The following is a 17,145-nucleotide window of genomic DNA, read 5'->3' as shown; positions in this document are numbered from 1 at the left end:
AATTGTCCAATAACTTCGTACGTAATAAAAATTCCTCCCCAAAAAAACCCGCGTTTCCATTAAATTTTCCTCTCCACGTTATATATTATATATTTTCCACCAGTACCTCAACTTTGCTACCAAAGTCGAGTCACCTCCAAATTATTTCATGTTCCAAGCTTAGAAGAAATAATTTGGTTAATAATAATAATAAAAAGAAGAAAAATCGGCCAATAACTAACTCGTGAAAATTCTCGCCCGTTCCACTGGCCTGTGAAACCGGGGCAGAGGGAAAGGGAGGGGAGGGGAGGGGTTAAACGCAGAAGAAACCCTCGCGGCACCCCTGGTAGGGGTGCTAATTTTACCTCACGTCCAGCGTAAAATGGGTGTCGGCTGGGTGTCCTCTGATGGGAGGAGAAGGGAGAAGAAGATGAAGTGAATAGAGATCCAAGGGGGGACGACACTGGGCACGACGAAGAACTCGCCGTGAAAAGGGGACACTTGCGCGCGGGCATTGTGGGGCTACCGTGCGCGCACACGCGTCCGTCCCCCTTTGTGTCTCATTGTTGTCCGGGAAGAAAAGGAAGGCAAGCCGGTACACTCGATACGAGTCGCCAATGCGAAACGGCCTTTACTCCAGGGACGGTTACGTGTACGCTCGCCCTTCGGAATGCGCGCATATATATATAGTGTGTGTATATATATATATGTGTGTGTGTGTATGGCGAAGGAAAAAAAAAATTCTTCGACCTTTTTGTTCTTCGGTAATAAGATTTTTTGTTTCGAGCATTTCTTCTTCTTTCTTTCATCTTCTTATTATTAATTATTATTATCGTATATTGCGATTACATCGTGTAATTTAATAATGTAATAATTGTGTAATAGTATTGCTATTACGGTAATTTTATTTTTCTTCTTCTCGTTATGTGTGACAATGATCTGTTATATTGTTATATGAACGATTATGTAATAACGTGTTTATTTCGTAATTTATTTTTTTGTTTAGAAAGAAGAAAAATTTATATGAGATATTCTCTTCTGAGATTGTAAAGAAGTAATAATAGGTATTACGGTTCTCCATAAAGTTTAAATAGAAAAAGGAAATAATTATAACTATTGTGTTGTAATTATTATTAATGAGAGAGTAATATTTTCTCTGGTTCGAGAAATTGTAAAAAAAATATTCTTGAAAAATTTTCATCCCCTTCGATATATATATATATATAGATACAATATTTCGATGTCGAAATATAACTTCTTTGAAAGTCCTCTAATTTAGTAAGTACCGCCCCATTAAACTAATGAAGTACTAAATATATTCATCTTCTCGGAACGCGTTCAGCGTAGAAGTGCAGTGCAAATCATAAAAAAGAAAGAAAGAAAAGAAAAGAAAAAAAAAAAAGGTCCGGTGAACTATGCAAAGAAGCAAACCGGTTCCGTGGGTTCCAAATCTCCATAGGGCAGGACCGAGTTTCTTCTCCTCTTTATTTCCCTTTTTTTCGCCATTCCCTTCTCTTTTTTCCCCTCCTTTCTCTCATCTTTATCACCGTGACGACACATCCTACGCTACGTTTCACCTTATACTAGTTCCAACGAGTGGTGGTAGTAGTGTCTTTTACACCCTGCTGATCAGCATATTTCGGCTCCGTCGGCAATCTTTTGCTTAACTAAGCATAATGCGAGATTATCTCTCGAAAGAATCGTAAAGTTAAAAAGAAAAAGAAAAAAAATAGGTGGTCTCTTAGAGCGTCTTCAATCCTTATATACGTACGTTATTTCATGTTCCAAGGTTGTTTCTTACTTTCCTTCATTTACCTCAAAGAACATAATACAATATAGTTTTGTCACAATTCTTTCGCATTTCAATTTTTATACAATTTTTAACAGTATTTTCTTCTCTCGGCTCATATTAAACTCAACAATAGGAACGTGATATAAAATATTCTCAAGTTTATTATTTACACTTCCGCATTGGTCGATTCAACATCCTACGATGTGCTCTTCCACCTCTTCTCTCCTCATCATAACTCATTACGCAACACACGCATTATGCAACACGCGCTGTTGGAATACAATATCATCATCGTCTCTTCCGCATCGAAATTTCCAAACGAGAAACTTATCGAGGGGTGTTCTCGAGTCGAAAATTACGCTGGCCAAAGGGGTGAACACCACGCCCTCCCCCCCCTTTTTTTTTAGGAACCGAGCGTTTATCGCGTCCTCGAGCGTCCATCACCGAGCGAGACGTGCCATCATAACGTCTCGTGCGCCCCGCTGATCAGTTTTGAGTGGTCAAGTCGATTCATCGGGGCCCTAGCCTCCTGGTAAAATACCGAGAGAATTCGTATTCCGAGGAGATAAATCTGTGCCGGCCGATGGCAGCAAAGATGAGCCGGGAAAAAAGAATAAGAAGAGGAGCACGCCAAGAGGAAGGGCCACGCCTTTGTCCTCCCGATCTTTCACCGAGAAGACGCAAGAAAAAAGAAGATTGAGGCCTTCCCCCTCCTAGTCTTTGAAGCTTGGACAAACGGGCCAACTTCATCGATATGCTGCCTCTTCTCGTTGAATAAGAATCGCTCTCTAGGCTGTTCTTCTTCTTCTTCTTCTTCTTCTTCTTCTTCTTCTTCTTTATTTTAAGCTTCAAGAGTTTAAGCTGATATGAAAGTTTGAGTTTCAGTTGGAGAAGTTTGCGTTGATGTTTGAGATGATACAGGGTGATATAGAAATGTGGATTCGGGTTTGAATTTGAACTTTTACTTGTTGTGGAATTTTTGAGATTGAATTCGAGTTGATTGAAGAATGACTGTATAGAAGTTTATGCTGCGTAATTGTTTTTAAGTTGGAGTTTTAAGAGAAATTTGTTTTTCAATTCTGTTTTTTGAAACTTATTAATTTGAATTAAGTAGGATGGAAGTAAGATCTGAGAGGATTTTTGAGAAAGTATTGAAACGAGGTGATAAATTATGAATGAAGATAAATTGCAGTAGTTTTCACACAGTATTAGTTTGGTTTATGTTAAGAAAGGAATTTTGTTATATAATAATTTAGAAAAATTCTTCCAAGAGGATCAGTAGAGATTCATTGATGATTCATAAAAGTGTATGAAATAAAGAAAGGAAAGGATTAATACGAGTCTTGTTCTTCTATGATGATTTGTACGTATGAATAAAACAAGAGCACTTGAGAAGATCATTAAACGAAATGTGAAGTAAGAAAAGTGCTTGAATAATTTAAAAAAAACTCGTATGTATGTCACGATACAACAAAGAAGTATATTAACGTGTCTCTGTAATTAAATTAAATTAAATTAATCAATTCAAACTTAGGAAATTTAACCAATATTTTCTTATAAAATTTTTATAGCTAATTTTTATCGCCATTATTAATTATTTCGGAAATTGATCGAGCAAAAAGATTCAAAAAATACAACCATCGTTTCCCAATTAGCAAAGAAAAAATTAGAAAGGAAATGGTATAATTAAATATATATCTTAGTGCAAAATCAAAGCTATTTTTTCTATACTCTATTTCTTCTTCTTTTTTTTTTTTTTTTATGCTTTCCTCGTCGAACAAAATTAAGAGAAAGAGTTAATTACTCGAACGAATTGAAAGTAACGATTGATTTTTTTTTTTTTTTTTCCATTCAGCAAGTATCAGTTGCTTCCAAGTTTCTTCATTTTCCCGGAAGCTGGAGGCGAAGTTTCTTTCCACGTGCAACGTTCTAACTTGGCTTCGCGAGTTCTTTCAACCTTATAATCGCCTTATAAAAGTGCGGGACCGCCTGTGTTCCCTTTCATATTTCGCAACAAGCATCGCCGGTAACGTGCACTTTCGAGTCATCCAATATTTGTAAATCATGGTTCGAATCGAGTTTCTCCTTATAATACTTCATCCACCCTTACCGACATTTTCATAATTAATAATTTAATCGATCGAGATTTCGATCGTTCCTTTGAATAAATTTATTTCTTCTTTCAAGCGTTACGAGAGTAATTAATTTTCAACGTTGTATCAAAGATTGACGTTCTCGTTCAAAACAAATTTCAATTATATTCTGTATTCGAGCATTTTCTCTTGTTTATTATCATTTCACTCAACATTTATCTCGTATTCCAGAATGATCGATCGATTGATAATTATAAAACGAGTTTATAAACGGAGATTATAAACGCTTTATCTGGAATTGTATATTTTTTTCATTTGAAAAAGAGAAAAGAAAGATATTATTCGTCTGATTTTTAAATACAGTTAAATCAAGTCCATTACTTTTCAAAATCTTGGAATGAAAGTTTACAAGCGTATTAACTCATCTCTAAGAAGACGTAAATCATTTGCTAAGCACACCTACGCTTGTAATGGATTTCATCGGCCTCGAATGCATAATTCCGGTTTCACAAATGAGAATTCTCATGTAGTTGGCAAGAATAGAGTAGTACAAAGGTGTAATTATACTTGTTGTCAAGAATACTTTTTTTTTTTCGATTGGCATTTCTCGAAATTTGAGAATTTTCGAAATTTTACATATTCGATATAAAAAAGAGTTAAAATTATGTATTTTCATATTTTAAATATTTCATATGTTTGATGTAAATTATAAATATTATTTTCTTAATTAAAATATATATTTTTTTTTTTTATTAAAAAGATAATACATCAGAATTTTAACATTTTGATGACAAGGAATTGATATTTTTTATTTTTCAAACATTGCTGACAGCAGATGTGAAACTTTTTTATTTTTTATTTTTGAAATGAGAATCGATATTTTTAATTTTTAATAGTCGATAGAAAAAGAACGTTTCAATTTTTTACTATATAAATACGATTTATATATACATTTTGATATTTTCAAAAAATAATTAACAATATTGCTATAAAAAATATATTTAACGATATAACGAGAAAAAAATAAGGTTATACGTGCTAAGAAGAAGAATTCTTCTACAAATCCAATATTTTAACAATTTTTTGTATTTAATATTGCAGATTAAATATAAATTACTACAAGTTGTAAATTATTTCTGCAATGTTTTTTTTTAAAAAATTCAACCGAAAGAGGAAGATAAGAGAAGTAGAAAAAGAGACGAGCAAAGTTTTAGGATAATTCTTGGAAGTTGAAAATAAACGAAGCGTTCCTCGGGATCGAGGGCACGTCAGAGCCTTGGCGCACGCGAGAGGGTGTGGCAACCACGAGCGAAGAGGAAACGCGCGTTCACCGACAGCCCATGAATTTCCGGTCCATTTAAGTCTCTGAATTGCTTTGGAACCGTATTGTTTCACGTCGCGTTTTATGCCGCTTTAAAAATTTGCACGCTGTCGAACCCGGCTCCGGTTTTTCTTCATGTTTAATATACGATATTTTACATAAAACTTGATATCCCGAAATAAAAATAAAAAAAAAAAAAGAATCTAGGCACACAGTTAAAAAATCGAGGAATTTTAATGAAACGAATAATGTTAGTGTAATTTTATTCAAAGAATATATTATTCGTAATTTTTCCTTCCTTTCTTGATTTGCATATCAAATTTATTCCACATCTTTCCATTGAACATATAAGTTGCAAAAAGAAGAATAACAATCTTTCTCTTTTTTCTCTCTTTAGTATCTCAAAACATTTTATATCGACAAATATATATTTACTTCTTGTGATTCAGAAGACGCTTCTTCAAAGTAATTAAATCTTTTTTTGATTAATCCTTTTGCCTTCGTTCATCTATTCTGTGGATAGAGGATAAATGTAATTACACGTATCGAACGGGGACAATTATTTCGACAGAGGGATTGGAGAGCAACGCGTTTGAGGTTACATTATATTACACGATAGAAACCCATGAGGCGCCACGAATATATAGTTACGAAAACGCGAATCACTTCCAGAACACAGTGCGATCATGTTAGCGGTTAAAGGAACTCATTAGAGTAACGTTTATGCAATGGAAGGTCATAAACAGCGTACAACGTTGCCATATATCACTGAACAAAGGTTGAGTTGTCGAGGAACGGGGACGAATTGCAAAAGAACATTCAGTAATGGGCGCGGGTAGATAATCTCGCATTCTAGAAGCGGTAATAAACCAATGAAAATGATAACTAAATACGCAGACTGAGACCAATTTTTCTCCTCGTCTCTTTCCCCGATAAATACTATCCTCTTTCACTACTCGCACATATCGCTTTGTATCGATTCGATAAAATTCTTCGTTTAACCCTTCGACGGTACAGTTTAACTTTAAATAGTAATAATAGAAATAGACATTTTAGAGAATAATTATCCCTTCTTTCATCATCGATTTTTTTAGAATTTTAGGTATAGACGAAATGTATTGGGTGTACGTTCAATTTTTCACGGTCGATGAATTTTAATAATATGTTTTTTGCGCGTGATAAAGTTTGAGATACAAAATTTCTAGAATGTGAAAAATTTGCAAAAGGATTAAATGAACCATTCGCGAAAACGTTCTGAAAAAATACGTTCTACTAAATATCAAAATATATGAATTATAATTTTTTCTCGATATAAAATTTGTGGAACGTGACAAATTTGTGAAAGTTTTAAAAAACGGATCGATTCTCGAATCGAGTCATTCTGCGAAATATTGAAAAAAAAAAAAAAGGAATGGAGATTATAATTTTTTTTTTATACAAATATTTGAACTGACTCGATTATGGAAATGAAGCGTGATCGAAATTTTAAGCAAATAATCGGTCGTTCCGATTTAGGGTTCATTCTAAATGACAGGGCACCGTGGAATACTTAAGTGTAATTTTCTGCAAAGTGATTTTTTTCCTCTCTCTCTTTCGCTCTTTTTCAACCCGCTTCACATTAATTCCGTGTATTATTAAGAAAATTGCCGTGCGAAGGTAGAAGATTTTTAACATTTGCACGGTTATTTAATCTCAATAGTAATTCACCCACGCCACGACGGTATTAATCGCACATAGAGATTTGTAGCGGAGCAAAGTTCACAAAGTTGGTTCCTGATTCTCCTCTCTTTCCCGTAATTACGATAATCCCAACATTAAATTGAAATCAGACGAAATAAGAGAGAAGGTTTCGAAAAGGTTTCCCTCGAAAATTAATATTGCTTCGAAACAATAAATATCTTTATTGAATCTGTACAATACAGATTTATTTATTAAAGAGATCATTTTTGAAATTGATCATTTACAATAATTGAAAGTGTCGCATTCTCATTCTTTGCGAGGAAGAAGATCGCACGTATGTTCCTCTTTATTGAAGAGTACTTAGAACCGAGACACTTCATTTGCATCTCTACAAGTCGCAGACACTGTGCATCCATGCACACGTGAGAACCCACGTGTTTTTGGTTGGATCTGTTCTACTATTAAACTTTTTACGTGTTTCTGTTATTAATGTCAAGAAGGTATCGTCGATAAATTATTAGAAAAGAAATTAATGAAATAAGAATTAATTCGAAATAAACATTTCTATGGGAAGATAAAAGCAGCGAAGAGTTAGTTTAGGAGATTAGTTTCATTCAAACAATCTGAAACTCGTGAGAATCGATAACCACGACACGAATTACACACATTTCCATCGACATTGTCTCGAATAATTTGCAGATTGTAACTATTGATCCGCGTGTTTCAGAGTCCAATTGCGATTCCAAGTGTGATTTGTGACTATTCGAGCAATTTCAACATAATCAACACCATTCGATTATTGATCAGAGAAATATTTTAATTCGACCGCAATTGGATTTTAGATTTAGAGAAACAAAATTGGATACAAAGCCAATTACAAAGTGGAATAAAAATCGATCAGAGATAAAAAACCAGACAAATTTGTCTGGGCCAGCAAAATCCAAAAATTTCTCCACGGATGAAATTTCTTCCTCGGATCGTCTAAATTAACGAAAAAAAACAAGTGTCCGTGTCAACGGAACAAGCTTCGAGCTATTAAAATCGTTGGTTGAGAGGACACTTGTGTGACACTTGGCTTCGCATCAACAATACATCGCCTCTTTTGCAGTTACCCCGCTCCGCTCCACGTGTTTTCCGTGGCGACAAGAGAGCAACTCGGCCATTCCAATGTCCCGTATGCAAATACCTGTGGTGGAGAGGAATCGACATTGATCTCGTTCTTCTTTTTTCTTTTTCAGTAAGCCAGGCATCGTGCGAGCGCGCACCTTTTCGCCTTTTCCCGACTCGAACGGACGTTAATTAAATGACGGGTGCGATGCCGGCAAACTCGATCGACAGCGGTCCCTCGTTATTGAACGAGGCTTTCCAAGGGCTTTTTGCATTGTGCGAGCGACACTTGCCACGCCGTATCGTTGATTAATGCGGAAGTGTCGGACGGTCGCTCGATTCCGGGGGGGAAGGGATCTACTATCGTTCATTGATTCCGCACCATTCATTTCCTCCGTCTCCACTTTGTTAACGAAATGCGGAGGAATTCGCGCCGCCTCTTACGCGAGACACGTGGATTTCTAACGAAGATGAGTTTATGACTTTTGTGAGGTTTTGGAAAAGTTTGGGAGGGATTTCGATGGCGTGTGTTTGGAACGAAAGATTCGAAAATTGATGGATATTACGTGTAATGATATTGCAAATGTTTTTTGCAGGGGGAGTTTTGAACTTAAAATAAAGATTGGAAGAAGATGTTTGATCAAGATGTATAAAAATCGATTAGTGAATATATTTGAAGAATTTTTCATTTATCTCGACATCAAGTTTTGAATTTTTAGATGCAGAGATGTAATTTCTTTATTTTTCTTTAAATTTAATAGTGATTCGTATTATATATTTTATTGTAACCAGAATATTTTAATTTAATTTCAGCTTGTATGTAATAATTGATCAAAGAACAGGATCAGTTTCGTGTTCGTACTGATTGATCCATGAAATAATAAAAAATATTTGTTTTTTTTAAAAGCTGAAGATTAAAAAAAAAAGAACACGCTTCCATCAGATTTTGTTATAACAGAGAATCGAGAAATACAAACATGAAAATATTCCGTTTCTATTTTTTCGCGTTCTAAAATTTTTAGAAAACTTTTAAAACTTTGATCTCTTAAATTCCAAACTATTCGAATCCTTTTAGCGGAATTAATCAAACTTTCATACTTATCGAACCTGTAAACTTTGATCCATCACAATTTTTGAACTTCGAGTTTCACGAGAACTTCTTTAAAAAGTTATTTTAAATAAAAAATAACGTTGTTACACGCGAAATCACGAACAATTATTTCGATAACGATCATTTTTCATAATCTCAATATCGATTTTTTGTTCTATTGTTCTTTCTAGAAAATTATAAGCTTTTTAACCATTCATATTTTCGATTTTTCATTTCATCGATATATTTCTCCCAATAGGCCAAACTATTCGAGTACAAATAACTGTTTGCAAGCGATGCATGGAGCATCTGCATGGAAAAACAGCGTGAGATGGAAGGATCGTTGATGAAAGGGTCGGAAAACAGGGGGGATCCGTGGTGAATGAGGATATCGGCGTAAAGAAACATTTGGAACGAGCTTTCTGTCCACGCTTGATGCAACGTGCAGGGGTTAAGCAATGGTGTTTACGGGCGACTTTTGACGTCAGGATCGAAGTAGGTCGGCATTAAAAGCTGATGCACGTTCGATGGAAAAGTCACGGGCGGGGATATCGCGGCGTTTTATGCGACAGATCGAGAATCGAAGGGCGAGAAAGAACTTTTTCTCTCTCTCTCTCTCTCTCGTATCCGTGTCCCACTATTCGCGATTGTTCATGGACTTTTGTCGCCTGGCCAGAAATTTCGTTCCTCACTGACCCGAATTTTTCCCTTCTCTTTTTATTTTATGATATAGGGGAATATTATACTCGAGCAAAATGAAACAAGAGCGAAAGAAAAATTATGGGATTTCTCCTTAATTTATTAAAATCCATAAAATCGTAAATACTTTTCTCAATGAATCTTGTTCATATTGTTCTCTCTTCGTACAAAGATCGTGCTATATAAATCTAACGAAAGAAAGATAGACGAAATAGAAATGAATTGAAATTTCTCGGCATTTCGAGGGTTTTAATTCAATGATTCATCCTCGTGCCTCGTGGCTCGTCTCGGGGAGACGGATGGGTACGGAAATCCAACACGTCAAAATAATACGGCTTTGCGGTAGGTCGCCGTCTGAGACTTCCAGCTATGTTCTGAATAAAGCGGCACGTAGGTGTGTCACTTGGTGCGGAATAAAAGACTCGCGCGGAGCGTACGGTACCGCAGCCGTGTGTGTACACGGCCCTTTCGTAAGGAGATTTGTTTTTTACGCAATTCAGGCGACAACGGCGACAGACGCGACAATCCAGAAACCGGCGTGAAGCCGGCCGGCCTCTGCCTTCTGAACCGATCCCCTTTGCTGCAACTGGACCGACGCGGATCGAAATCTTTTTTTCAACTATTTTTTTTTTTTATAACTGAAGAGAAAATGATTTATATTTGGACGAGTGTGGGAGAGATAGTTTTTAAAAGTTTTTAAAAATCGTGGGAATATTGTTGTGAACTTTTTGAAATTTTTTTCTAAAATATCTTTTTCGACATTTCAGAAGTTTGATTAAAGTGTAAAAGGATCTTTTTAAAATTTAAAATTGAACTTCGGTGTGAGGATTAAGAGATTGTTATGTAGGAGACTGTTTATAGCTGTTTGTTATAGAATATTCTTTAGTGTAGTATTTTTGAAAAGAATTTTATTGAAATATATGTTAAATGATATATTACTGTTGATAAAATTTTATTTTCTTTAGCAATAAACTTTGTAGAGCTTTTATCATAATCTTTATTTAATATGTATATACATATACATTTACTGATAACTATGTCATTACAAACTTCCTCATTCATTAATCGACAAAATAAACTAAAATCAATGAAAAAAAAAACTAAATTGTTATCTTAAGATTAAATATTTCCTCAAAGGAATAATAAATTTGATATAGAAATATAATAAATCGTATATTGACGTTCTATTTTAGTTAAAATTCGTGATTTATTAATATATTGGTTAAAACATAACAAAGTTTGTTTAAAATTGTGAATGTGAATTTATTAAGAACATATTTTTAGATAGAATTTACAATCAATTAAATATTGATTGAAAATTAAAAAGTAGCAACATCTGCAATGATTTTTATTACATTATATGATTTAAATTATATTTTGTTGAATATATCTTTTTATATCCAGTATGCAATGTATCAGAAAATTTTTCAGTTTCAACTATGAGTTACAAGATAAAATAAAACTTGAGTAGAAAATAAAATTCTTTTTATTAAATAAAAAAATATTTTTAACTCAATCTTAACAATATAACATGAATCATTATTAAAAATCCATAAGCTATCTATAATTTATTTTAAAATATATTTCTATTTGGATAAAAATCAATGTTAGTTCAATTTTTCCACATAGTTTTAATACATACAAAGACGATAAATTTGGAATTAATTAATTCGATTTGTTTGGTAGTTTTTACTCTAAAGAAAAACATTTATCATTCGCTCTTACAGTCTCGCATAACGCAGGCCAAAGGCCAAGAAAAGGCTCTTAACCCGTCACTCACCTTTTGCACCATTCTCGAAGAAGCCCAACGAAACCTTTAGAACTATATTTATTTAAGCCTATTCGCACAACAACATATTTCTCTCCTCTTTCATGGATCGTTTTAACGAAAGACGACACTCAATTCCATTCCACCAATTAATAAATTTCTATCTTCATCAATAGATAATGAAAGATTTAGAATAAATTAAACTTGAAATAATAAATCTTTCATCTCCATTGAATTACAGAAAACAACAAATCAAATTCTTCTCTCAAGCTACATTCGAAACATCAAAAATTGAAGAAAGTCCGCAATCACGAATCACGTAGCTCGTTTCGTTGCCCGCCAAATTCAAATTCCCCTCGCTTTCCTCTAATTTAAATATCAAGAATATCGAGAAGGCAAATCTTCGTAGCGACGAATATTAAATATTTTCGATGGAAATAAACAGCTCGATAGGCTAAGCGCGCCAAATTCAAATTCTTTCAATATCGTGAAAACGATAAAACGAGATAATTAATCCGCGAGGAGAAGGGATCGCGATCCACGAACCACGTAGAGCGGTGTCGTGCGCCACGTTCGAAGAATCTCGACGACGATCGAGGGGGGAAAATAAAGACGTTAACCTCTCTCGCTCGCTCTCCTCCTCCTCCTCCTCCTTTCCCCTCACCTCTCGCTCCTTGCATCGGCCGCGTGTGTGTAAAAGCCGCGGGCACAGGCTTCCCGCTGTTCGGGAAATCGATAAATTCACCGAGGCGATATCGATAGTGATAGCTACCTACGTTTTATCGCGCGACGATGCGCGATCACGATCGATACCGCCACTATGGATCCTCTTTTTCGCCGCGGCGGGTGGCCTCCTCCTCTGAAAGCGAGTAGAAACGGGCTCGACACCGCCGTGCCCCTTATTTTCCATCTCTTCTGTCTCCACGATTTTTCTTATTCTTGAGAGACACGTTTGCACTTGTTGCGTATATGTTGAGTGACGTTCACTATTGCTACGTAGATAATTAAAATATTATGTTTAGCGTTTAGAAATGGACGGAGGAATCTGGAGTTTAATAAATTTGGATTCTAGAAAGAAACGAAAGGAGTTTTGGAATTTTGAATATTAATGGATCTTAAAGAATGGAAGGATGTTATTAAGTAACTGGGTGATACTAGGGCAAAATGATTTATTATAATTATATATGTATATCGCACGTCATCGTTGCGTGTCCCGAATATATCGTGGTGATATACGAAAGAGACATTTTGTTTCTTTTGTGACGGAAATAAGCGAACGGTAAGGCAATGCCACACTTCCTACGTCCAAGGTTGCTTATAATTGGATATTGTGTCATTCCTTTGATGCTGCGATGATAAACCGACAGGTAATGAATACATTTGTAAGAATTAAAATTGTTTTCAATAATATTTCTCGCAAATAGACAAATGTGTCGCTGTGTTCAAGTTCGAAATCCTTTTTTCGAAGCCAGATTCACTCTTTCGTCAAATCAAATTCAAATTCATTTAAGTTAAAAAATAGAATTCCTCCAATTTTTAGTCCGTGCATACTGTGCACAAAGAGAAAGATGCAAGTTCTTCTCCAGTAGAAATAAAATTGGAGCAATTTTATTTTTTATTGAATGGACAATCTCTAGAATTGGTCTCGTGCAAAGAGAGGGACATGGAATATGCAAAGAAAAATTGGAACAATTGGAGTTTTTGCTATAAAAGATAAATCTCCAAATTGACTTTACTTATATCCACATTTTATCTGAAATTCTTACAATTTAAGAATGATTTGATGTGGAAAAGAATAAATTTGAAATTCAAATTCTGAATTAAAAAACGTATTATACTTTTTTTTCATAATTTTATCTTACAGTTATTGTAACAAATCTGATTCATCAATGTTTCATGGAAATTTCGCGATTGCCACGTCCGGCCAATTAATCATACGAGGAAGTGAATCTATCTTGGAAAGCGATATCTGATTTGTGGTAGAAATTGCTGTAAACATTCTTATTCCATTCTTCCGTGTCGTACGATATTTTTCATCTTGATATGTTTAATTTGACTTGGTCAAGAAAAATTATCGAAAGCTTGGAATCTTTATTTCTATTTTCTAAAATTTTATTGAGAATTGTTTTGATTTTTACGAATAAATTAAAAAAATATTCCTAATAAGTGAAAACATTGATAACAGTATCAAATCTAAAAGAATTGTAAAAGAAATTTTGAAATATTCGAGGAGAAAGAACGAGGAGAAACGATTACATCTGGAATTTTAATGCTAATTGAAGGATAAAGTTTTTAGGAAAAATTTTTGAATCGAACGAAAAGCATTGATTTATTTTTCTCGATCTTGGAAAAAACAGTAAGAAACACAACGCTGTTTCACTCTTTCGATTCTTTCAATCGGAAAAGTTATCTGAAACGAGTCGCGTATCTAATCTTCGACGTTAAACGACGAGATGCCAAATAGGTTATGAATGAGCATAGTTCAGTAGCACTTTATTTCTTATCGTAAAAACATTCCATTGTCAACATCTCTTGTTCTTTCATCATTCATTCTTTTCATTCACGAGTTACTGTTTACACGAGATAAACGCGGCATATTTTCATTCCTCGATAAAATTTGCGGGGAAAATCGAGTTGCTCGAGTTTCTTAGTCGATGCAACAAAGATCTCGAAAACTTTTGAATCTGATTATTTTTCTCTTCCTTCTTTCTCTCTCTTTTTTTCTAATATCTTATTTCCTTCTTCTAATTTTTTCCCGTATCTTATTTCTTGTTTTACTTGCCTCTAAATTATTCAACGATAATTTTTCCACCCACTTCACGTGGGCGTGAAGATTAATCTTTTTAATATTTAATAAATATTTTAACAAACATGGCAATCATTCATTCAAACTTTACTTTAGTAAAAAGATTGATCTCCTTCCCAACGAGTTTTATAACAAATAATTAATTCAATTCGTCCTTTTTCATCCATTCTTCATCCACCTCGTAAAAGAACAATTGATCTCCTTCATACGTAATAAATATTTCAACAATCATATCATTCTTTACATCCAGAAACAATTAATTTCCCTTCCAAATGAACCATATACTCCTTCTCAATACATTTACAATATATAACAAACATTTAAATAATTTTCCTATAAACTTCACGATAAAAGAATTAATCTTCTCTTCGATAAGAATCATCGAATCCAAAACATCGAATCTTTGTACAAGTACAAAATAAATATTTTTAATAATTGCACGGCAATTCTTCGCAACGAGAAAGGTAGATCCATATGAATTCTCTACTATACCAAGAGAGAGAAAAAAAAAAGAAAGAAAAAGAACAAACGACACAAATACTCAGAGTTCCAGCACGCCGATCGATCATTCGACCTAGTCGCAAATAAATTCCTGCCTCCTTTTAGCGACTCTCCATCCCTCTGTAAAGGAAAACCACGTCCATTCTCCCCCTCTTTCCCTTCCCTTGTCTTCCAGCAGCTAAGCGCGCTGCATTCCTTTAAGCGCGAGTTTTTCGCATCTCCTTGTCAGCCAAGGTATCTCGTCCCGCATTAATGAAGGGAGCACCCGTTTTCGTCGTGCTCTCCTCCACGCTTTTTCTGACGAGGCCTTCATTCACCAAACGGGCAGAGAGTAGTCGCGCGCACCAAACCGAGTGCGGTGGAATCCCAAGCCGTTAATGATCAGCAGAATGTTTGTTCATGTAAATAAGGATCCCCTTTTTCTTTCGCACGCTTCGCTCGAAACGAGTTTATCGCACCTGGGGGGGAGGAGCTCTGGATACCGCCGTCGATAATGACTCTGGAGTTTTGGCCCCTTTCGATTCATGAATTGGATGGAAAAGAGAGAGAAAGAGAGAGAAATTGCGTGTTTCACGGAATTATGGTTTTCTAGGATGCTTGTTTTTGTAGGATATGATTATAAAGAGATTAAGGTGTTGTATTTGATAACTGTTATTATTGTTACTCTGTCTCGTGAATTTGATATTGGATAGATTTGGATTATTGTTATTGTTTCTCTTGTGATTCTTGCTCTTTAATATTTGTTAGAAATTTCTTTTAACTAATAGAGGATATTTTTCTGTTGCAGAGATCGAAGCGCAAGAGGCTTGCAAATGGTTGAGGGCGGCTGGTTTTCCACAATATGCGCAGATGTATGAGGGTAAGTCGAATTTGATATTATTATTGAATGGATTGTATAAATATTTTTTTCTAGATAGAATAGAAGAATATCTTATCTATTTTCCTTCGTTTTAACATCGCTTTCATTCTGAACAAAAGGAATATATAAGTAGATCTTCTTCCCTTTAAACAGTACCAGAAATAATTCCAAAGGGATAGAACAACGATCTCAATCTTCATCGTCACAAATGGAAAAATTTACAAGCGCATATTGACTCGAATAATAACAAACTGTGAATAGAAACCCGTCGTGCCGATAAAAATCTAAATCTTGGACGTTTAAAGCAATCCTCTTCGAATCGTGTAATTAAAATTAGAAAGAGGACCTCCCTCAGGGGTGAACGCTCACTATTTCAATTTACTTTCGATTAGCTATGACGATGATCAATACGACGATCGTTGAGAAAATCCTCTTTACTCTCGGCGATCTCTCCTCGAGGAACGACGCATAGAGAGCTGTCAACCGTTGTCCAGATCGGGCAAGATTATCGTTTTAAAGATGTTTCACGAAATTCGAGCGCCCTCGTCTCGCTCGCTCTCGCGCGCCACGGCCATGTGGTTCTTTTCAACCAGGGGGAGGGAGGGAGGCCGCCATTTTTCGTCCACCGTGGATCACGTATAGCGAAAAATGCGTCCACTCGAAAGCTGTTCCAAAGAGATATTGTCGACTTTTGGGATTCGAGGTAAACTGCGTCTCATTAAGGATTAGTGTTTTTTTTTCTTTTGTTAACTTAATCCTCTTTAAAATCTTCGAGTCATTTTTTTCTTCTTCTTTTCATCGCTCTTATTTCGATTCCTTTTTCTTTCTTTTATAATTTTATAATTTCGTTGAAAAATTTAATATGAAGTATGGATATTGGTAAATCGATTTTCTCGAGATTTTAAGAAAAATCTAGAATATCGGAGAGGGAGTTAGAACAAGCGGTTAAATTTAAAAAAATTTCATAATTCATAAGTGAACTCGACATTTAACTTGGATATTTTTCCCAAGCCTCGATTAAAATATTTATCATATACAGACGTATACAAAAACTGGATCACCGTGGACAGACAGTAGTAGTGGTAACCGAGGCAGAAATGAATACCTGGGATCGCTAATGAAATATTGCTGAATTATACAGCGGATTGTCGTCGCCTGTCCAATCGATCACGTAGACAAATTTGTTTTCGAAGAAAAATCACCGTGACGGCATCACGTGACGATCTCACGAAGGGAAAGGGGGAAAGGAAAAAAAAAAAACGTGGCAGGTTCGGAAAAATAAGGGAATCGGGCGGGAGCGTAGTCTCGCAATATCCTTTTAAACCCGAGGAATCGTCGAGTTTGGAGCGAGAGAGGGTGGTCCAAGGGACCACCAAAGAGGTCGTATGTGAACGTTTTCGATGGCGGGTCCCCCCCCCTGAGTGTACGTGAGATTTTTACTAATATCCGC

The 17,145-nt window shown here is 35.2% G+C and overlaps 1 protein-coding gene across 2 annotated transcripts in view; it reads left to right on the top strand.

Annotated features, from left to right (window-relative positions):
• Window positions 1-17,145, top strand: part of LOC410706 (rho GTPase-activating protein 7) — a 312,134-nt gene that overhangs the window by 225,189 nt on the left and 69,800 nt on the right. For both annotated transcript variants that reach the window (XM_006570860.3, XM_006570861.3), the window contains one exon: window positions 15,624-15,695. In XM_006570860.3, coding sequence (XP_006570923.2) covers window positions 15,624-15,695 — 72 coding nt within the window. The remainder of the gene's footprint in view (window positions 1-15,623; window positions 15,696-17,145) is intronic.

Source organism: Apis mellifera, linkage group LG1, assembly GCF_003254395.2.
Source record: "Apis mellifera strain DH4 linkage group LG1, Amel_HAv3.1, whole genome shotgun sequence".
NCBI lineage: Eukaryota > Metazoa > Arthropoda > Insecta > Hymenoptera > Apidae > Apis > Apis mellifera.
Note: the sequence above shows the minus strand (reverse complement) of the source record. Positions and strands in the feature narration are given on the sequence as shown.